General features: G+C 39.8%; 1 protein-coding gene across 2 annotated transcripts in view; it reads left to right on the top strand.

The window, feature by feature from the left end:
* Positions 1–16,449, top strand: part of Fam135b (family with sequence similarity 135 member B) — a 257,618-nt gene that overhangs the window by 125,548 nt on the left and 115,621 nt on the right. For both annotated transcript variants that reach the window (XM_057792049.1, XM_057792048.1), the window contains exon 3: positions 14,557–14,636. In XM_057792049.1, the coding sequence (XP_057648032.1) occupies positions 14,557–14,636 (80 nt within the window). The remainder of the gene's footprint in view (positions 1–14,556; positions 14,637–16,449) is intronic.

The raw sequence follows: 16,449 nt of genomic DNA, 5'->3' as shown, positions 1-16,449 counted from the left end.
CCTGTGGATAAGATTTAGAATATATAAGGAATTACACTGCTCTAGCAAAGTGCTGGTAGTGGATTCATTTTTTTCTATTTTTCTTTTATTAAAAAGGATTTTTCACACTATATATTCTGATTAGTTTCTCCTCCCCAACCTTTCCAAGGTCCTTTCCACTTCCTGTCCCATCTGAATCTTTTCTCATTAGACCTGGAAAGCTGACTGGGTTTCAAATACCAGGCACGTTTTCCTTCCTGTTGAGTGTACCTTCAGTTCAGTTACACAGCTGTTGGGTGCCGCCAACAACGGAGTGCCACTTATTGCATCTTGGTGTATGTCTTTCCATGCTGGTCATTGTCGTGACTCATAGATGTCATATCTGGGTAGGGATGTCTAATTGATTCCATTCCTTCGCAAATTTCTTAGTATTTTCTGGTATCATGGAAGTCAGAATGCAGGAAGGGGCTTTCAGGTCAGACCCAGCTGGAATTATCTGATCCTAATGTCCTAAATTGTGGTGTTTTCAGCAATAGAGGTCTACCATCAACCCCTGAGAGACAATCAAGGGTTACACTATTGTCTATGTTGTTCTGGGTGTCACTTAGGCTGCCCTGACCAACCATTTGAAAGGAATTTCTTTGTGCTTGTTGCTGGGATGCTTCTTGTAGGAAGCTCTGTCAATCTAAGTAGCTTAACATTCTAAAGATACACCATACACACACACATACACATATACACCACACACATACACACCACATACCCCCCACTACATACACATACCATACACACATACACCACACATGCAGATACTCACACACACACCACATGCACACACATCAAATACACACACACACACATACACCTCACATATACACCCACAGTGTATAATTTTAGGTAAATATAAAATAATATGACTTTGAATTTTATAAAACAACCTTGGCTTCTTTGTGCTTTGTTCTCCCTTTTCCATCTTTATTGATCTCCCCAATCCCTAGTTAGAACCTTCTTCTTTTTTTTCTCTTTGATTACCACTTTATATCACCTGTTTTCTCATATCTCCCTCGCAAATCCAGTACCTTCCCTCTCTTGCCTATGGTGCCTTTTATTTCCTGGTTATGTTACACACTCCATGTGAGGATTTGGAGTTGGTGACCTGAAGAGAGAGCTACAGACCTAAGAAAGGGCATGATATCAAAACAAGCTAAAGTAAGAACAATTGCATTGAAGTCAGCGCTTGTTTGAATCCTGACTGGGATAAACTGTCTAAATATATTGCATTTTAATTTTTTAATATGGGGAATAAAGGAATAATCATGCCTTAGAGTGAGTGCAAGAATTAAATAAATTGGTGCGTGTGAATTGTAAATAATGAAACTAACACAGGGGATTCACTCAAGTAATTGCAGCTAACGCTTTAAGTAAAAGTTACGTGAGAATAGAAGATACCTCAATGCAAAGATTGAGAGGCACATGAGACTAGAAAGTCCAGAAATGTGGAGGATTTCTGGTTTGGATGAATGTTTGTTTCGCATACCAGTATGGAGAGATCCTGTACCCCTTTCCAATGCATTTATCTCATACAACATTGGTGTATGTATGTGTCTGTGTGTGTATGTGTGTGTGTGGTATGTGTGTCTAATCAATTCTGATGAGAAGTTGCCTATCATTCTTATTTTGTTTTTCTGTTATATAAAATACTTCCCTATTGTGAGTTTTTAACTTAATTTTTTATTTATGTCTATTTTGACTTTTTGTGCACTTCCTCATTCATTTCAAGTTTTTGTTTATCAGTAAAGAGTTTGAATGAGAAATGTCCCCGACAGGCTCAAATATTTGAACACTTTGTCTCCAGTTAGCTGAACCGTTTGGGTATACTGTGAAACTTCTAGGGATGGAGTGTTGCTGGAGGAAGAACATCACCGGGGGCAGACTTGGGGAGACCGGAGCCCCACGGTGTTTCCATTTTTTTTTCTCTGTTGCCTGTTTGTGGTTAAAAATGTAAACTCTCAGCTTTCTCATCTCGCCATGTGCCTCCATGTCTTCCCTGCCATTAGAGACTCTCCCTCCATAACCATAAGCCTCAATAAACCTATTTCTTCTCTAGTTTACACTGGTCATAGTGCTTTATGACAGCAAAGTAAAATGAATATCATTATCAGTTAGGTGCTTTATTCTCATTATCTTTGTTTCTGCTCTCTGAGGCATAGAATGTTCTAGAATCCATGAGGTTATGAATGACATCAAATTTGAAATGTTTGGCTGCTATTTATTAAATAATTACTTTGCCTTGTCAGCTCTTTTCTTAATTGAAAATAAGTTTTCTATACAATACATTCTGATCAGTTTCCCCTTCCTCTTTTTTTTTTTCAGATTTTCCCTACCTCCCCACCCTTTTAACTTCACATGTTCTTTCTCCTTCTCTTAAGAAATCTAGGAGGAAATCAAACAAGAATAAAACAAAGAAAAAGCACAACAAATGCATGCGTGTGCGCACACACACACGCACACTCATACAACCCATACAAACATAAATTCACAAACCATAATATAAAAGCAAGAGACCAATAAGATTTGAGATGTTAAAGATGCCCAAACAGAACAATATGAGACAAAAAAATTCCAGAAATCCCTTTGAGTTTGTTTTGTATTGCCATCTATTGGCCTCCTTTAAGTGTGGCTTATACACCAAGTGAGACTGCATTAGATAAACTAATTTTTCCCTTCTTGCAGCTGTCAATTGGAGCTAGAGTGTTGGTTGTGCATGGGAGCTCAGATCCACTCCCCATCTCAGCACTGAAATTCCAATTGTAGATGTATTGGTGTGTTTCATGTTCCCTGCCATCCCATTCCTCCACCTCCTCACCCCATTCGCCCTCTTTTCTTCCTCTCAATAGTTCTCTTACTTCTTTCTTTATTTTTACTAACTTTCATTGCAAAAAACTATCTACAAGGATCCATTTCCCACAGTTTGTGATGTGTTGATATTAATGCTATTTAATTTGTTTCAAAATTTCCCTCTCTATCTTTTATCTCAGATAGTTTACCTGGAAGCTTTGGAATATCATTTATTTTTTATTGTTACCATTTAAGACCAGCTTCATCTTCTTCCTGTTTAAGAGAACACAAACATGTATCCTATTTATAACTGGTCTTTCTTTTGTGGATGGGTCTCTAGAATGGTTATTTTGAGGGAAACAGCAGAGTGTCCTGCCCTACCCAAAGGAAATAAGTCACATTCTGAGCTCTCTATCAATTTTACACATGTTCTTAAGGAATCTTCTCAGTTGTGTGGGGTGAGGAGATAGAGAGAGGTTGCTATGATTCTCATACAAACAAGCACAAAAAGGGATAATCTCTTTAGGATATCTTCGCAGGCTGTGACAGTGCTGTCCTTATAGCATCCTTGTCATGTGCAATTTCATGAATTTGTGATTTAAAATCACATTCACATATGCATTATTTCAACTTAAAGAACTGAGTCTCTGCAGATTTGGAGTCATTGGAAATTTACTGGAATCTTACTGGAAGATCTTTGTCTTGCTCCCTCTTGGAGTTCATGCTGAGCAGACCCAGCTATGAGATAGCTATTTTCATGCTTTCTAGTCAGCTGGAAAGGAAGTTGGCACAATGTGTTTGGTTCTCTTATTATCAGCGAGGTACCCACAAAACCTTCATGACACCTGTTCACAGTAATCTTGGCATCTGCTTGAGCAGATATATTGAGAAAGGCAGCTGTTCTGTCTTAGGACAAGTGCACAACCAGGTACCTAAGTACATTCACGAGACATCTTTCTCATTGTTACTATCATCATAATGAAAAGTAAAAGTACTTCTTTGTGCCTAAAATTTGACAGCCACCCAAAACACTTAGTATTCTAATCACGAACCCTGAGTACTAAAGGTGTCACTATCCTGTCTATCCCTTTTACAGGTGAGAAAGTCAAGCAGGTCATTAGATGATTTAGTCAAGGTTAGAAAGACAATGGTAAGTGAACATCAGAGTTCACACACCTTCTGTGACTCTGTACCATCACAAGTCTACACAAAAGACATTTCCAGCCACATCATCAGTGAGGGACTAGCAAGGAATTTCCACCATGACTCCATCATCTGTATTATTAAGATCTGAGTACCAAGTGCATCCCTGGTCTTATCCTACCCAGAACAGCAATCTCTCTCTCAGATTTACCCTAGGTGTGTGACTGGAGGAAAGATTGAGAGCACAGATGTGGGAGGTGTCTGTTTCACACACATGTTAGCAACCAATAACTGAGATACCACATTACTGGTGAAATGTGGGGTCAGAGACACATTGCCTAACTGTTCAGGTCTTGGAATGTGCTGTGATTCTGTGGGGTTGGGACGTGTGAGCATCTTTAACCATGAGTCAAAGGTTTCTTAGATAAAAAGCTTCCTGCTGAAGCCTATTTGACTCTTAGAACTAGTAGTTCCAATATCAGCTTTTGACATTTTCATTACAGTGATTTTATTTCAGGTCATACCATAGGGTCAGAGGATTATTTCTTAATATACCAAAATGAAAGTGATTATTGCAAAATATTGTACATCCTGCATTCCTTTCATATTCTACTGCTTCTGGATTTATGAAAAGTAGCATGTGGATTCTGGGTCACTCAGAGAATTGCAGATATTGAAGTTGGGTTGTATAGCCCTGATGTTTACCAGGGGACTCTGTGCCATTGGGATTGTCTTCTGTCTATCCATTCTTTCAGCCACGTGTCCATCTATCCTTCCAGGTATTCCTTTGTCCATTCATGAATTCTTCCTTTCATCTATACATCCATCCTTTCATCCATTCATATCTATTCATTGATATGAATTATGTAATTTAACCATGCTAATTTTTGGAGATTTAGAGAAGGACATAACATAGTTTGTCTTCTCCAGCAGCTGGTATTGATAGAGCTCTAAGGAAACAAAGGAGCAACAGGTACATTCCTATTCTCAAGCTACTCCGAGAAAACAGAAAACACGTGACATGGAGATGACATTAGAAAATTAGTGATCAGAGAAAGAGTACACGTTGGGTTCCTAGTAATGAAAGACTGATCAAGAAAGTAAGACAAGCCAATGAAACTTAACACATCTTGCGTTGTTTACCCTAAAGTAAAATTCAACTTAAATGGTCTAGAATTATGATACCTAAAACTTTAGTTAACCACTAGGTTGTTCACTTTCTGTTGCTGTATGTAATAAATACTTGTATTAATATCATCTTTGTCTTAGTCACTGTTCTATTGTTGTGAAGAGACACCACAACCAAGGCTATGAAAGAAGGTATTTAATTGGGGGCTTGCTTACAGTTTCAGAGGCTTAGTCCATTTTTACCATGACAAGAGCATGGTGGCATGCATGACATTAGAACAATAGCTGAGAGCTACATCCTGCTCCTCAGGTTGAGAGAGAGACTCTGAGCCTGGCATTGGCTTTTCAAACTGCCAGTGACATACTTTTTATAAGAAATCCAGATCTCCTAATCTTTCTCAAATAGTGTAACTTCATGGTGACTAAGCATTTAAATATATGAGCCTATGGAGCCATTCTTATTCAAACTGCCACAAATTTATAAAGACAAAAGATCCATTGTGGTACCTGGAATTAAAAGTTTTGGTGTGCAGGAAAGCACAGTCCATCATGACTGACATGTGTGCTGGAAGAGGTCTGTTTATCTCTTGCTGTCTGGAAGGCAAATATAAAAAGATGAGGAGTGAGGTTCAATATCACTCTCAATCCGTGCCCTAAATGACCTAACTTTCCTCCTTTAGGCCCCAACTACTAAAACTTCCTCGCCTCCTACTAGCACTGCAGGATGATAGCCAGGCCTTCAACACATGGCCCTTTGGGGGCATTCAGGATCATACTAAAGCACATATCTCTGTGTCTATGTACAGACTACACAGCTTCCCTGAGCCACCGCTGATTCTGGAGGCTGGGGATTTGAAATGTTCCCCATTGAGAGCTAACCCAACATGCCAGGAATGCTGCCTGCCTTCCTTTTGGTATTTCTAAGAGAATATCTTACATCTTCCCAGAGTCTAGAAAGTACAGCATTCCTGGAAAGAAGATTCTTTCATGTTTCAAAGCTACCAATGTGAGGGGGAGCCTTTCTCTCCCTGTGTTATTGTCTCTCTCCTCTTCTACTTATTGGACTGGCTGCATCCCAGTTATCCAAAATAATCATTCCCAGCCTCCAAAGCTATCTTATTGGGTTGACTACCTCAGGGTTATCCAAAATCATCATCTCCAGACTTAAAACCATCTTATTACCAGCTTGGCTTTCACCTGAAACCTTGATTCTTTTTGACTAATGCATTAACAGGTTCTGAAGATCCGGATGAAGTTAAGGGAAATGGCACAACTGAGCCCTACTCTTTCTGATGGCAGTTGGTAGAAAATGACTGTTAATACTATTGTTTCTAAAAGGGAGCTCTGCAAATAAGGCTTCTTAAACATCAGCAAAGCATCTGGTTCTGTACCACATGCAAGCTTCACACCTCTCTTCATGTTGAGTTGATCGTCCTACCCCATTGTTCTCCAAGGGGATGACTTAAGTCCATCCTCCTTCAAAACATATTTAAATCATACCCTTTAAAAACCGTGTCTCAGAGATTATTTCATGATTTATGCATAAAACCAATGTTGTTCTTAAAAAATTTACATACATTATTTGCTTTGTGAATGTGGATAGGTTTTCTTTATTCCTAGATATTATTTTTTCTCATACTTAGCATAGAAATAATGGTAAATTCATCCAATATATCCTGAAGAAATCAAGGGTCATCAGCTGTGTTAGGTATGAATATTCAGTTTATAGGCTTATCATTTGGCAGAAACTTCAAATGAAACAAAAGAAAATTGCTACAAATAAGTTTTAAACATTCTGTTTCATCAAAACAGAAACAAACAGGCACATCTAACTAAAACTTATTTCCATCCATGGACACCTACAAAGAATGTGACATTGAGGTGATGGTTGATTCCATAAAAGGAAATTCATTAAGAACAAGTGCTTTTAAGACATTATAACTCAGAGAGAGGTTTGGAACCATTTATAAAAGAAGTCTAATTTATGCAATAAATAACACTGTGGATAGATGTAGAAAACAGCTAAAACTAACTTTTTTCTTGAGCAGAGATTCCTCATTGCCCTTCCCAAGTACCATGGTTTTGACAAGGGGCCAGATCTTCCCAACAGCTCCATTTCTTGCATGCTCAGCATTGAGATCATGCCGTTTTCCACAGACAACTAACATGTTTGTGGAAACTCAAACAGGACAGTGTACATACAGGTTCTTAGTGCTTGTTAGTCCTAGAATGGCAATACTTAATACATCTTGAGCTCAGTCTGCTGCTTCAAGTACAGTGTGATAGGAGATTGATGCATAGCCCCTGGTAATGACTGGGTATTGTGCTCAGAGAAGAGTTCATTAGAATAATATGGCAGTTGGTTATGGGGCTGATGGGATTGAGGCCAGCTTCCTTGCTGGTAGAGTTTCTGAAGTACATGGCCAAAGGCAGCACCATGCATTTGTATTGAGGAGAGGTTGCAATAACTGGCCTTGAGGAAAGGAGCCTGCAATCACAGTCTGCCTTGCTTTATTGCTAGTGCTGGGGCTAAGGCTGATGTGCTGCATTTTTGCTATTGATGCTGCTCCTGTCGTTGTAATTGATTTTTAAACTAATACCTAACATTTTAAAGATGGTTTATGGAGAAATCAAATGTCCTTCTAGGAGAAGATAAATGATTAGTCGTGTTCTTGAATTGTGGTGAGGAGTCGCGGTGACATCTCACGTACCCTGTAGATGTGACAGCCTTGGCTTACCAGAGTGACACAGCCTAGAATCATCCAGGTAAAGAGTCTTAACAGTTATCTAGGTCAAGTGGTCTCTAGACTTCTCTGTGGAGGACTGTGTTGATTGTTAATTAAGGTGGGAAGACCTACCCTTGTACTATTTCATCGACAGGGTCCTGAATGGTCTTAAGAATGAAAAAACAAGCTGTGCATACACATAATCAGCCAAGGATGTGTGTAGTCTATTTCAGCTCTTCATGGTGGGTGGGACCAGCTGCTTGAGCTCCTGCCCTGGCTTCCCCTCAGTGATGGACAGTCACCTGGAGTTGAAAGCCTAATAAACTCTTTCTGCCAATATATATATATATATATATATATATATATATATATATATATATATATATATATTTGGTCAGGCTATTTGTTATAGCGACAGAAATGAAACTAGGGCAATAGGGCAATTTCTTTCCCCAATCGTGTTCTCTCTCTCTCTCTCTCTCTCTCTGCCTGGTGAGGCACACACATCCACTCTTTACTTTCATCTTCTCCCTACCCCTGGCAACAACTGATCTGTATTCCCCTTCTGTTATTTAGTTTTTTCAAGATTGCTTTACCAATGAAATCATCCACCTCTTGGAATGGGCTTCTTTGGCTCAGCCTAATTGTCTAGAGACCCATCCAGGACATTCTTGGCTCTGATTTGATTTTTGGATATGGGCCTTTCCATGTAGCTCAAACTTTGAGCTGTCTCTTTCTCTCCTGCTTCCCCAGTCAGGTAAATGGATTATATAGTCACATGGCAGTGTTACCAGCACACCCCCCTGCTGAATGAATTAGTATGTACAAACTGCAGAACAGTGGTTGGTCATTTAATACTTGGGTTTTTACTCTTTTGACCACTCTCCCTGCTTCACCCAATGACTGTTACAATTTAACTTCACACCAACAACACACAAGGGTTCACTTTTCAAATCCTTATTTACACCAGCCTATTGCCTTTTCCACAATAGACAGACTGACATGTGAGATACTATCTTACTGCAGTCTCAGCTTGCATTTCCATGATCCCTACCTTATGCAGACTTGTTTCTTTGTTTTCGGCGGGAAGATGTCTCTTCATCTCCTTTGCCTACATTTTGTTGATGTTTCTAAATTTGTTTCCTTTTCATTAAGTGGACAGAATAATGGATTTCATTATGACATCTTTAAACATACTCGGGACATGACTGTTCTTTCCCCTGATTTAATTGGAGAGTTTTATTGGTTTATTATTGTTTTGAAGTTTTATAAGCTCATTCCATATCATGTTTATGGAACAGTTCATTACCAGACATAACAGGTATATGATTTTCAAAGATTTTCCTCCATATAAAGAATGCTATGCACTCTGTTCATTTCTTCTGCTGTAAAACAGCTTCTTTGGTATTCTTCCTCTTGTTTGTGTATTGTTTGTGCCTTTGATGGCAGAGTAAAAATCAATCATTGCCAATATTAAATTTGTTTTGATGTTGAGTTTTTCTGTTTTGGGTCTTGTGTTTAATTCTTTACTACACTTTGAATTTTGTAAATGATCTTAGGAGGTATTCTGATTTCATTATCCCCTTCATGGATATACAGTTGCCCAACATTATTTCCTGGTAACTATCTTCTTTTCTTCCTTGAGTTCTTCATGTCCTTGTCAAGAATGTGCTGAGCTCAATCTATATCCTTATTTTTTGCTCTTGAATATATTCTATTGGCCAATGACTCACATATGTAGTAACACTTGGTCCAGATTACTATAAATTGTGGTGTAATTTGAAAACAAGAAATCTGATGTCTGCAGAACCTTCTACAAAGTTACCACAATTAGCAAATACTGAGTCACCCTTCCTAGCTATAATGGCTCCCATGAGCCTCTCTTTAACTTTCTTTCAACAGGTCAATACCTAACCTTGGACCAGGGAGATGACTCAGTCAGGCAAATTCTTGCCTTGCAAGCATGAGGACCTGAGTTTGATTTCTAAAACTCACACTAAAATGCCAAGTGTGGCAATGCTAAGCCCAGCACTGGGGTGGGGTGGGGGGTGGACAGGGGTTCCTAGAGCTGAACTGTAAGCCAGTCTAGCTTTTTCATGGGTTCCAGGCCAAGTGAGAAACCCTATCTCAAAAATCATGTGAATGATATTTGAGGAATGACACTCAAGTTTAAATACTGCCCTACACACACACACACACACACACACACACACACACGTACACACACACGCAGTTGCACCCCCTTCTGCATATAAACACCCTCCTTATGCTCTGCATATAAACACCCTCCTCACACACACATTATCTAACCTTCCTTCATGTGTGTCTCTGTTGAGGGGTACCTTACTTGCCATGTATGAAAGTTATTAACATTAATTCCAGCCGTCTTCTCCCTTACTCATTCCGAATTGAGTCGCATTCATTCCATACACTTCCTCTCAGGACTATTACTGGGGACATGGCTTTAAAGAACTAATCAGCCACCAAGCACCACCCTAGGGTGGACATGTTTAATAGTTAAAAAAAAAAAATCAACCCAAAGCACAACATTGCCAAATGCAAATGTGTTTGCAGGATCAATCCCCCAATCTCCCTTGCAGTCCAGATGTCAGGTGCTTCTATTGATTGCCACAAAATTCATGTTTGTGAATAAGCAGAAAGGAGATGGAAGCTTCGAATGTGAGGTTAACTAAATGTTAACAAGTATGTGAGCCTACAACAATAGAATTCACAAACAATGAATGCAATCTACATGAGATTTGCTAATGTTTTCTCCTTCACTGCGGCTTTGATCATGAGCCTCAAAGTGTACTTGTCATGGAGGAAAAAGGTGTTTAATTTTAATGAAATCAGATTCACCCACGTCCGCTTTTATAGGCCACATTTTGGATTTAGAGCCTAAGAAGTCTCTTAGTTCTGTATTTAGAACATATTTAAAGCTTTTCTATTTTTCTTAATGCGTCATAGGCTTGTATTATTAATTTTAATTGAAAACATTTTTTTTCATACAATTTGTTTTTATTATGGTTCCCCTCTCTGACTCCTCCCAATTTCTCCTCCTCCCTCCCATCTGGATTTACTCCCTTTCTCTAACTAGAAAGAAAGCAGACTTCTAAGGGAAAATATTAAAATATAATAGAATAAGACAAAGCTAAGCAAGTCAGAACAGGACAAAACAAATGAACAGAAGGAAAAGAACCCAAGAAAAGGCACAAGAAACAGGAAGCAATGCAGAGACACACTTGTTTGCACACTCAGGAGTTCCATAAAGACACAGAGCCATAAAATTGAAAAACATAATAAATATGCAAAACCTGTGGGGTAATAAATTAAAGAAGTAAAAATTAATTCTAAAATGAAAGATAAAGCCCTGATATGACATTATAAGACGAGGAACCTCTAAAGATACCTTTGAGCTGAGTTTTTTTCTGTTAGCCGACAACTGCTGGGCCTGCTGTCTACCATTAAGAGTAGTTTGCTTCCTCATTGAGACTCTCTTGAGTAAAACTAATTTTTCATTTGCAAGTGATTAGCAAAATGTCTTCTGGGTTAGGGATGGGAGCATGTGTCCACTTCTGATTTCTACTCTATGACTACATTTGGCACAGACTAATGTAGGCCCTATACATGCTGCCTCAGTGTCTGCGAGTTCCTGTGTGCAAAGGTACCATATCTGCAGGGCCTTGTTTTTTTGGTGTCCTTCATATCCTCTGGTTCTTACACTGTTTTTGCCTCCTGCTTCTTCTTCAGGCTTCCCTGACTACTGAGTGACAGGATTTGATTGAGACACTCCATTTAGGGTTGAGTGTTCCTAGGTCTCATACTCTTTGTATATTGTCTGGTTGTGGGTCTCTGTATTTGTTCCCATCTGCTACAGGAGGAAGCTTCTTTGATGATGGTTGAACAAAGTATTGATCCATGGGTAAAGCAGAATGTCACTACCAATCATGTTATTGCTCTAGTCTCTTTGTAGAACAGTAGTATTTAGTTTCCCTCTAGGTCCCTGAGTTATCTAATCTCAGGTTCTTGATCACCCACACAGTTTCAGGCATGAGTTTCATCTTATGGAGTGGGCCTGAAATCAGATATTGATTGGTTACCTCTACAGGCTTTATGCCACCATTGCACTAGGGTATCTTACATATAGGACACCATTGTAGATAGAAGGGTTTGTATCTGGGTTGGTGTTTACATTTCTTGGTAGTGTGCAGTATACTTTCTAGTACTAAGAGCATTAGCCAATAGGGGTGAAGACTCTAGGTAAGCTCCAGCTCTACTTTTCTATGTTAAATGAACTGTGTAGGTTGTGTCTTCGTAGGTTTATATTTTGCATTTAAGTGCAAGACCAATTTGGGAACAATTTTGTAGGGAGAACATTTTTTAAATGTAAAATAGAACTTTAAATCCGAGGTTTGTTTGTTTATAATTATTGTTTTCTATGGGTGTTCAATTGCTTCAAGAAAACATGTTAACGGGGGCTGGAGAGATGGCTCAGTGGTTAAGAGCATTGACTGTTCTTCCAGAGGACTTGAGTTCAATTCCTAGCAACCACATGGTGGCTCACAACCATCTATAATGAGATCTGGCACCCTCTTCTGGTGTGCAGGCATACATGGAGGCAGAATGTTGTATACATAATAAATAAATAAACATTAAAAAAAAGAAAACATGTAAACAAGATGCCTTTTCCTGCATTGCATAGAATCTCTCTCTCTCTCTCTCTCTGTGTGTGTGTGTGTGTGTGTGTAAAGCAATGATGGGGTCACGAATTTAAAAGGAGTTTGTGGGAGAATAGGAAGAGTTTGGGGGCATATAATGATACAAATATATTATCTGTGCATGAAATTCTCAAAACAAAACAAAACAGACTAAAACACCCACAAGTGTTGCTGGTGTATTTTTGACTTTGCTACCGTGGAGTGGAGGTGGAATTCCAGGATCCTATATAGTCTCCTCTAAAATCAGGGTCATTACTATCTGCTAACAATGAAAGTCTGGATCACAATGGAGATGGAAGTCTGCTCTCAGTTAACCGTCAAGGTGAAGTTTTGTTACAGCCTGGTAATTGTAACCTCTACAGTGGCTGGGAGAATTTTCTGTGTTACTGGGAGAATGCAGACAGCTGTTATCTATAAGTTTTCTGTTTTTGCAATATTCTTCCCTGTTTGTGTTTATGTGTGTATGTATGTGTGCATGTATGTGTATAGGTGTTATGTGTGTATATATATATTTGGTGTGTACATATATATGTGTGTGTATATGTGTTTGTGTGTGTATGTCTGTATGTCTATATGCATGTGTGTATGTATATATGTGTGCATGTATGTACAAAAGTGTTATGTGTATATATGTATGTGTGTCCAGTCATTAGCATTTCTGGTTTGTAGGCTTGACCGCAATATCCTGTTTAGAACACAGGAGGTAAAAGCAGAAGGCAGGAAAGTTACTGTCTTCCTTCCCTCTGAGTTCCTGGCCTGTCTGTCTCCCCATCATTTCCTCCTTGTTCTTATTCTGTGCTGATAGAATTTTACTTGTGCTTGGGGGAAAACAACCAGAAAAACATAAGACTTGACTGTCCTATCCTTTGAGGCAGATGTCATGCCAGATAGTTACCATTTTTTCTTTCTTTCTTTCTTTCTTTCTTTCTTTCTTTCTTTCTTTCTTTCTTTCTTTCTTTCTTTTTTCCTTTCTATTTATTGTTTCCTTTCCCCCCTCATTTGGGGGCCTTATTTTGATATTCTTCTCATTTTACAGATATAAAGAAAGCTCAGAAAATTATGCAAAAGATTCAAAGTCACTCAGCTCACCCATGTCAGAGAAAGTTCATAAATTTACATGGTAGTCAGATTTAGCCAGCTCAGAACTCTTACCCAGACTCCAGTCATATAGCCAGGGCCTGTGCTGTGAGGGTCACATACCCTATGTTCATCATGTACACATCAGAGTAACACCCAAGGCTTTTCCCAGAAATATTCTGTTCTGTGAGTATTCCTGGTACCACTGACATAGTGACACACAGCTTCCTAGCTAGGAGCACAGAGAGACACAGGACATTGGCCTGTTCGTTGTCTATTTACTTCCGTTTCACCTTGTCTTATTGGCATTTCCCTTCCTCATGGGTTTGAAAAGTGTGGAAGGAGAGGACAATTATGCCAGAAGTCATCTTTAAGTATATATAAGCGAAAAAGGCATTAAAAGCAAGCACCAAGACAGACACAGGGAGAGGTTCCTAAGAGCATGGGAGCCTGTGTAGGAGTCCCAGATGTGGACATGATGGAATGAAAATGCAGAAAGACAAATACGGTGGGGAACGTGGTTAGCCATATTGTTCATAAATGGCAGCCTGGCTTTTACACACCTCAAGGAAGTGTGTGGGAGAGGGCTGTGTGCTGTATTTACAAGACAGCAATCAGTCTTACACGTTCTGTCTTCCTGTGGCAGCTGATGTTTCTGAAGAAGCATGTTTTCATAAGACTTCCACGTGGCCTACTTGTTTCTTTTCTGTACTGGCAATCACCTCCAACCTTTTTCAGTCTTATGTGATCTCAAGTGATGCAACTTCCTGTCCTGTCTCTTACCCTTAATTGCTCTAATAAAATGCATTCTATTTTGCTTCCAGATGATTGCATCGTATCCAGGGCCTTCGATGGTTTCCTGTGTCTTTCCATGTCAAGTTTAGATAGCTTTAGAAGCCACACTAAGAAGTCATGTTGTTATGGCCTTGTCTCTGCTCTTTTCTTAGGTATTACCAGATCCGAGTGACCTTGAAAGTGTCCTCAAGAATCCCCCACAGACTGAGTGCTTCCATCGTTGGGCAGTCCGGTGAGTAGAAAGCATGGCTCCTGCCTCATGGGTAACCCATCATGTGTTTCTGTGTGTCATGGTTTAACAGAACACAGGACAGTGCTCACTGTCAACATCTGGACCAGTGGGTTCAGGAAAGGCAGACCCACTATTGGAAGTGGATTTGTGTAAACATTGTTGTTAAGGAGGGTTGGGTAAATAAAAATCACTCTTAGCAGTGGCTGGTAGCTGGGGGGAACTGTCTGCAGCAGGTTGACTAAAGTCACATCCTGGATTAAATGAATGAGAAATGACATCCAGCTGATAGGTAAGGAGAAGCTGGTTGCTATGGCTTCAGGGGACTGAGTAAGTAGACAGTTCTGCTGGTACTTTCTAGGCAAATAGAGAGTCTGAATGCCTTCACCCATTATAAAAGGACCATCAAGGAAAATCCAGGTCCTAATTCTGATGCTGAAGATCTAAGTGGAAATCCATGGCTTTGAGGAACCAGTCTGATGGAACACAGTGCGAAATAAAGAACCTTGTGGATTGGAAATACTTGTTGGAGACTAGCAAGCAGAAGTACAGGGCAGTTTCAACACAAATAGGAAAGAACCACACAGTCTAGTGACTCTTAAAAGAAACGATTCGGTCTTCAGGGCAGAGAAAGAGAAAGGAAGAGGATGAACAGGACAGCTGCCAAGCACCTGTTCACTGGTAGAAGTAAGAGTGACCCTGATTGTCAGAAACAAGGCATAGAAGAACGCTGGTCCCAGCCACACTTTATAAAAACCCATTTGAAATGGGCAAAAGCATCATGGTGTGTCAAAATGTACACTTGAGATCTTATAAGTGAGAAGTGCAGCCACAGAGTGAAGACTTGTGATTATTCCTCTAACTCTAGACCTATAAAGAGAAAGACTCGGTGAGCCACCTTCCCCTTCCACAAGTCTGAGCCTAGCAGGCAGGTATTAGTTATTGGTTGGGTCGCCATCTCTCATAGATACTTCTCTTTTTCATCCCCCTCTGTTGGGGGTGAGCAATGCATCTTATGTGAGAAAAGGAGACTGTATACTCTCACACAATCTATATGCCCCATAGTATAGATTCCGGGTAATTTCCCTCCTTCCCTGCCTTAGTCCATGGCATCCTCTAAGACAGGAGGATACTTGGACTCTCTTTTGGATAAACTCATGTAAGATCATATGATCCGAAGGAAATGGTTAACACCCCTTTCTTCACTTGAAATAGGAAGACAAATGTTCACCCCATGGTGTCTTTCTCTTTTTCTGGAGTTGATATACAACAGTTATGTCTTATAGAGGTGATAAATACCAGTGTGGTGTGATGGGAACTGCCCTAAAGTAAGGGCCCAAGAGTCTGCCCTGGGAGAGGCTGTAAGTCAAAGTGATGACTCAAGGTCTCTTTCTTAGAGTCAGAGCAAGATTCTTGGGGAGAGATGACAGTGAGAGCCGGATGATTGATGACAGCCATCTGCAGGCCAGTGTGCACTTGGTCTCTTTACTCTGAGATTCTCAGCACAGTATGAACTCAGCTCCTGTCATTGCTACACCTTCTCTGGAGTGGGCAGACCGAGCTGTGAGGGCCAGAGACTGCTAGGCATGCAGGACCTTTTGAGGTCCGTAGGGAAGGATCTGATTGAGATGATGCTGCAAAGACAAAGAAAACTAGCAAGAAATGCAACTTTAAGATAAAGCCCTTCTCCTTCCTGGTCTAGTTTGACAGGGTAATGATGATGATGTAGCTGTCATGCCCCTGAGTTTTGCACTCAAATTGCATTTAGAACAGACAGCCAACACATGCCAGCAGTGACTTATGAGCAGACAGTTTC

The sequence above is a fragment of the Chionomys nivalis genome, chromosome 17, assembly GCF_950005125.1.
Source record: "Chionomys nivalis chromosome 17, mChiNiv1.1, whole genome shotgun sequence".
In the NCBI taxonomy this organism is placed as follows: Eukaryota; Metazoa; Chordata; class Mammalia; order Rodentia; family Cricetidae; genus Chionomys; species Chionomys nivalis.
Note: the sequence above shows the minus strand (reverse complement) of the source record. Positions and strands in the feature narration are given on the sequence as shown.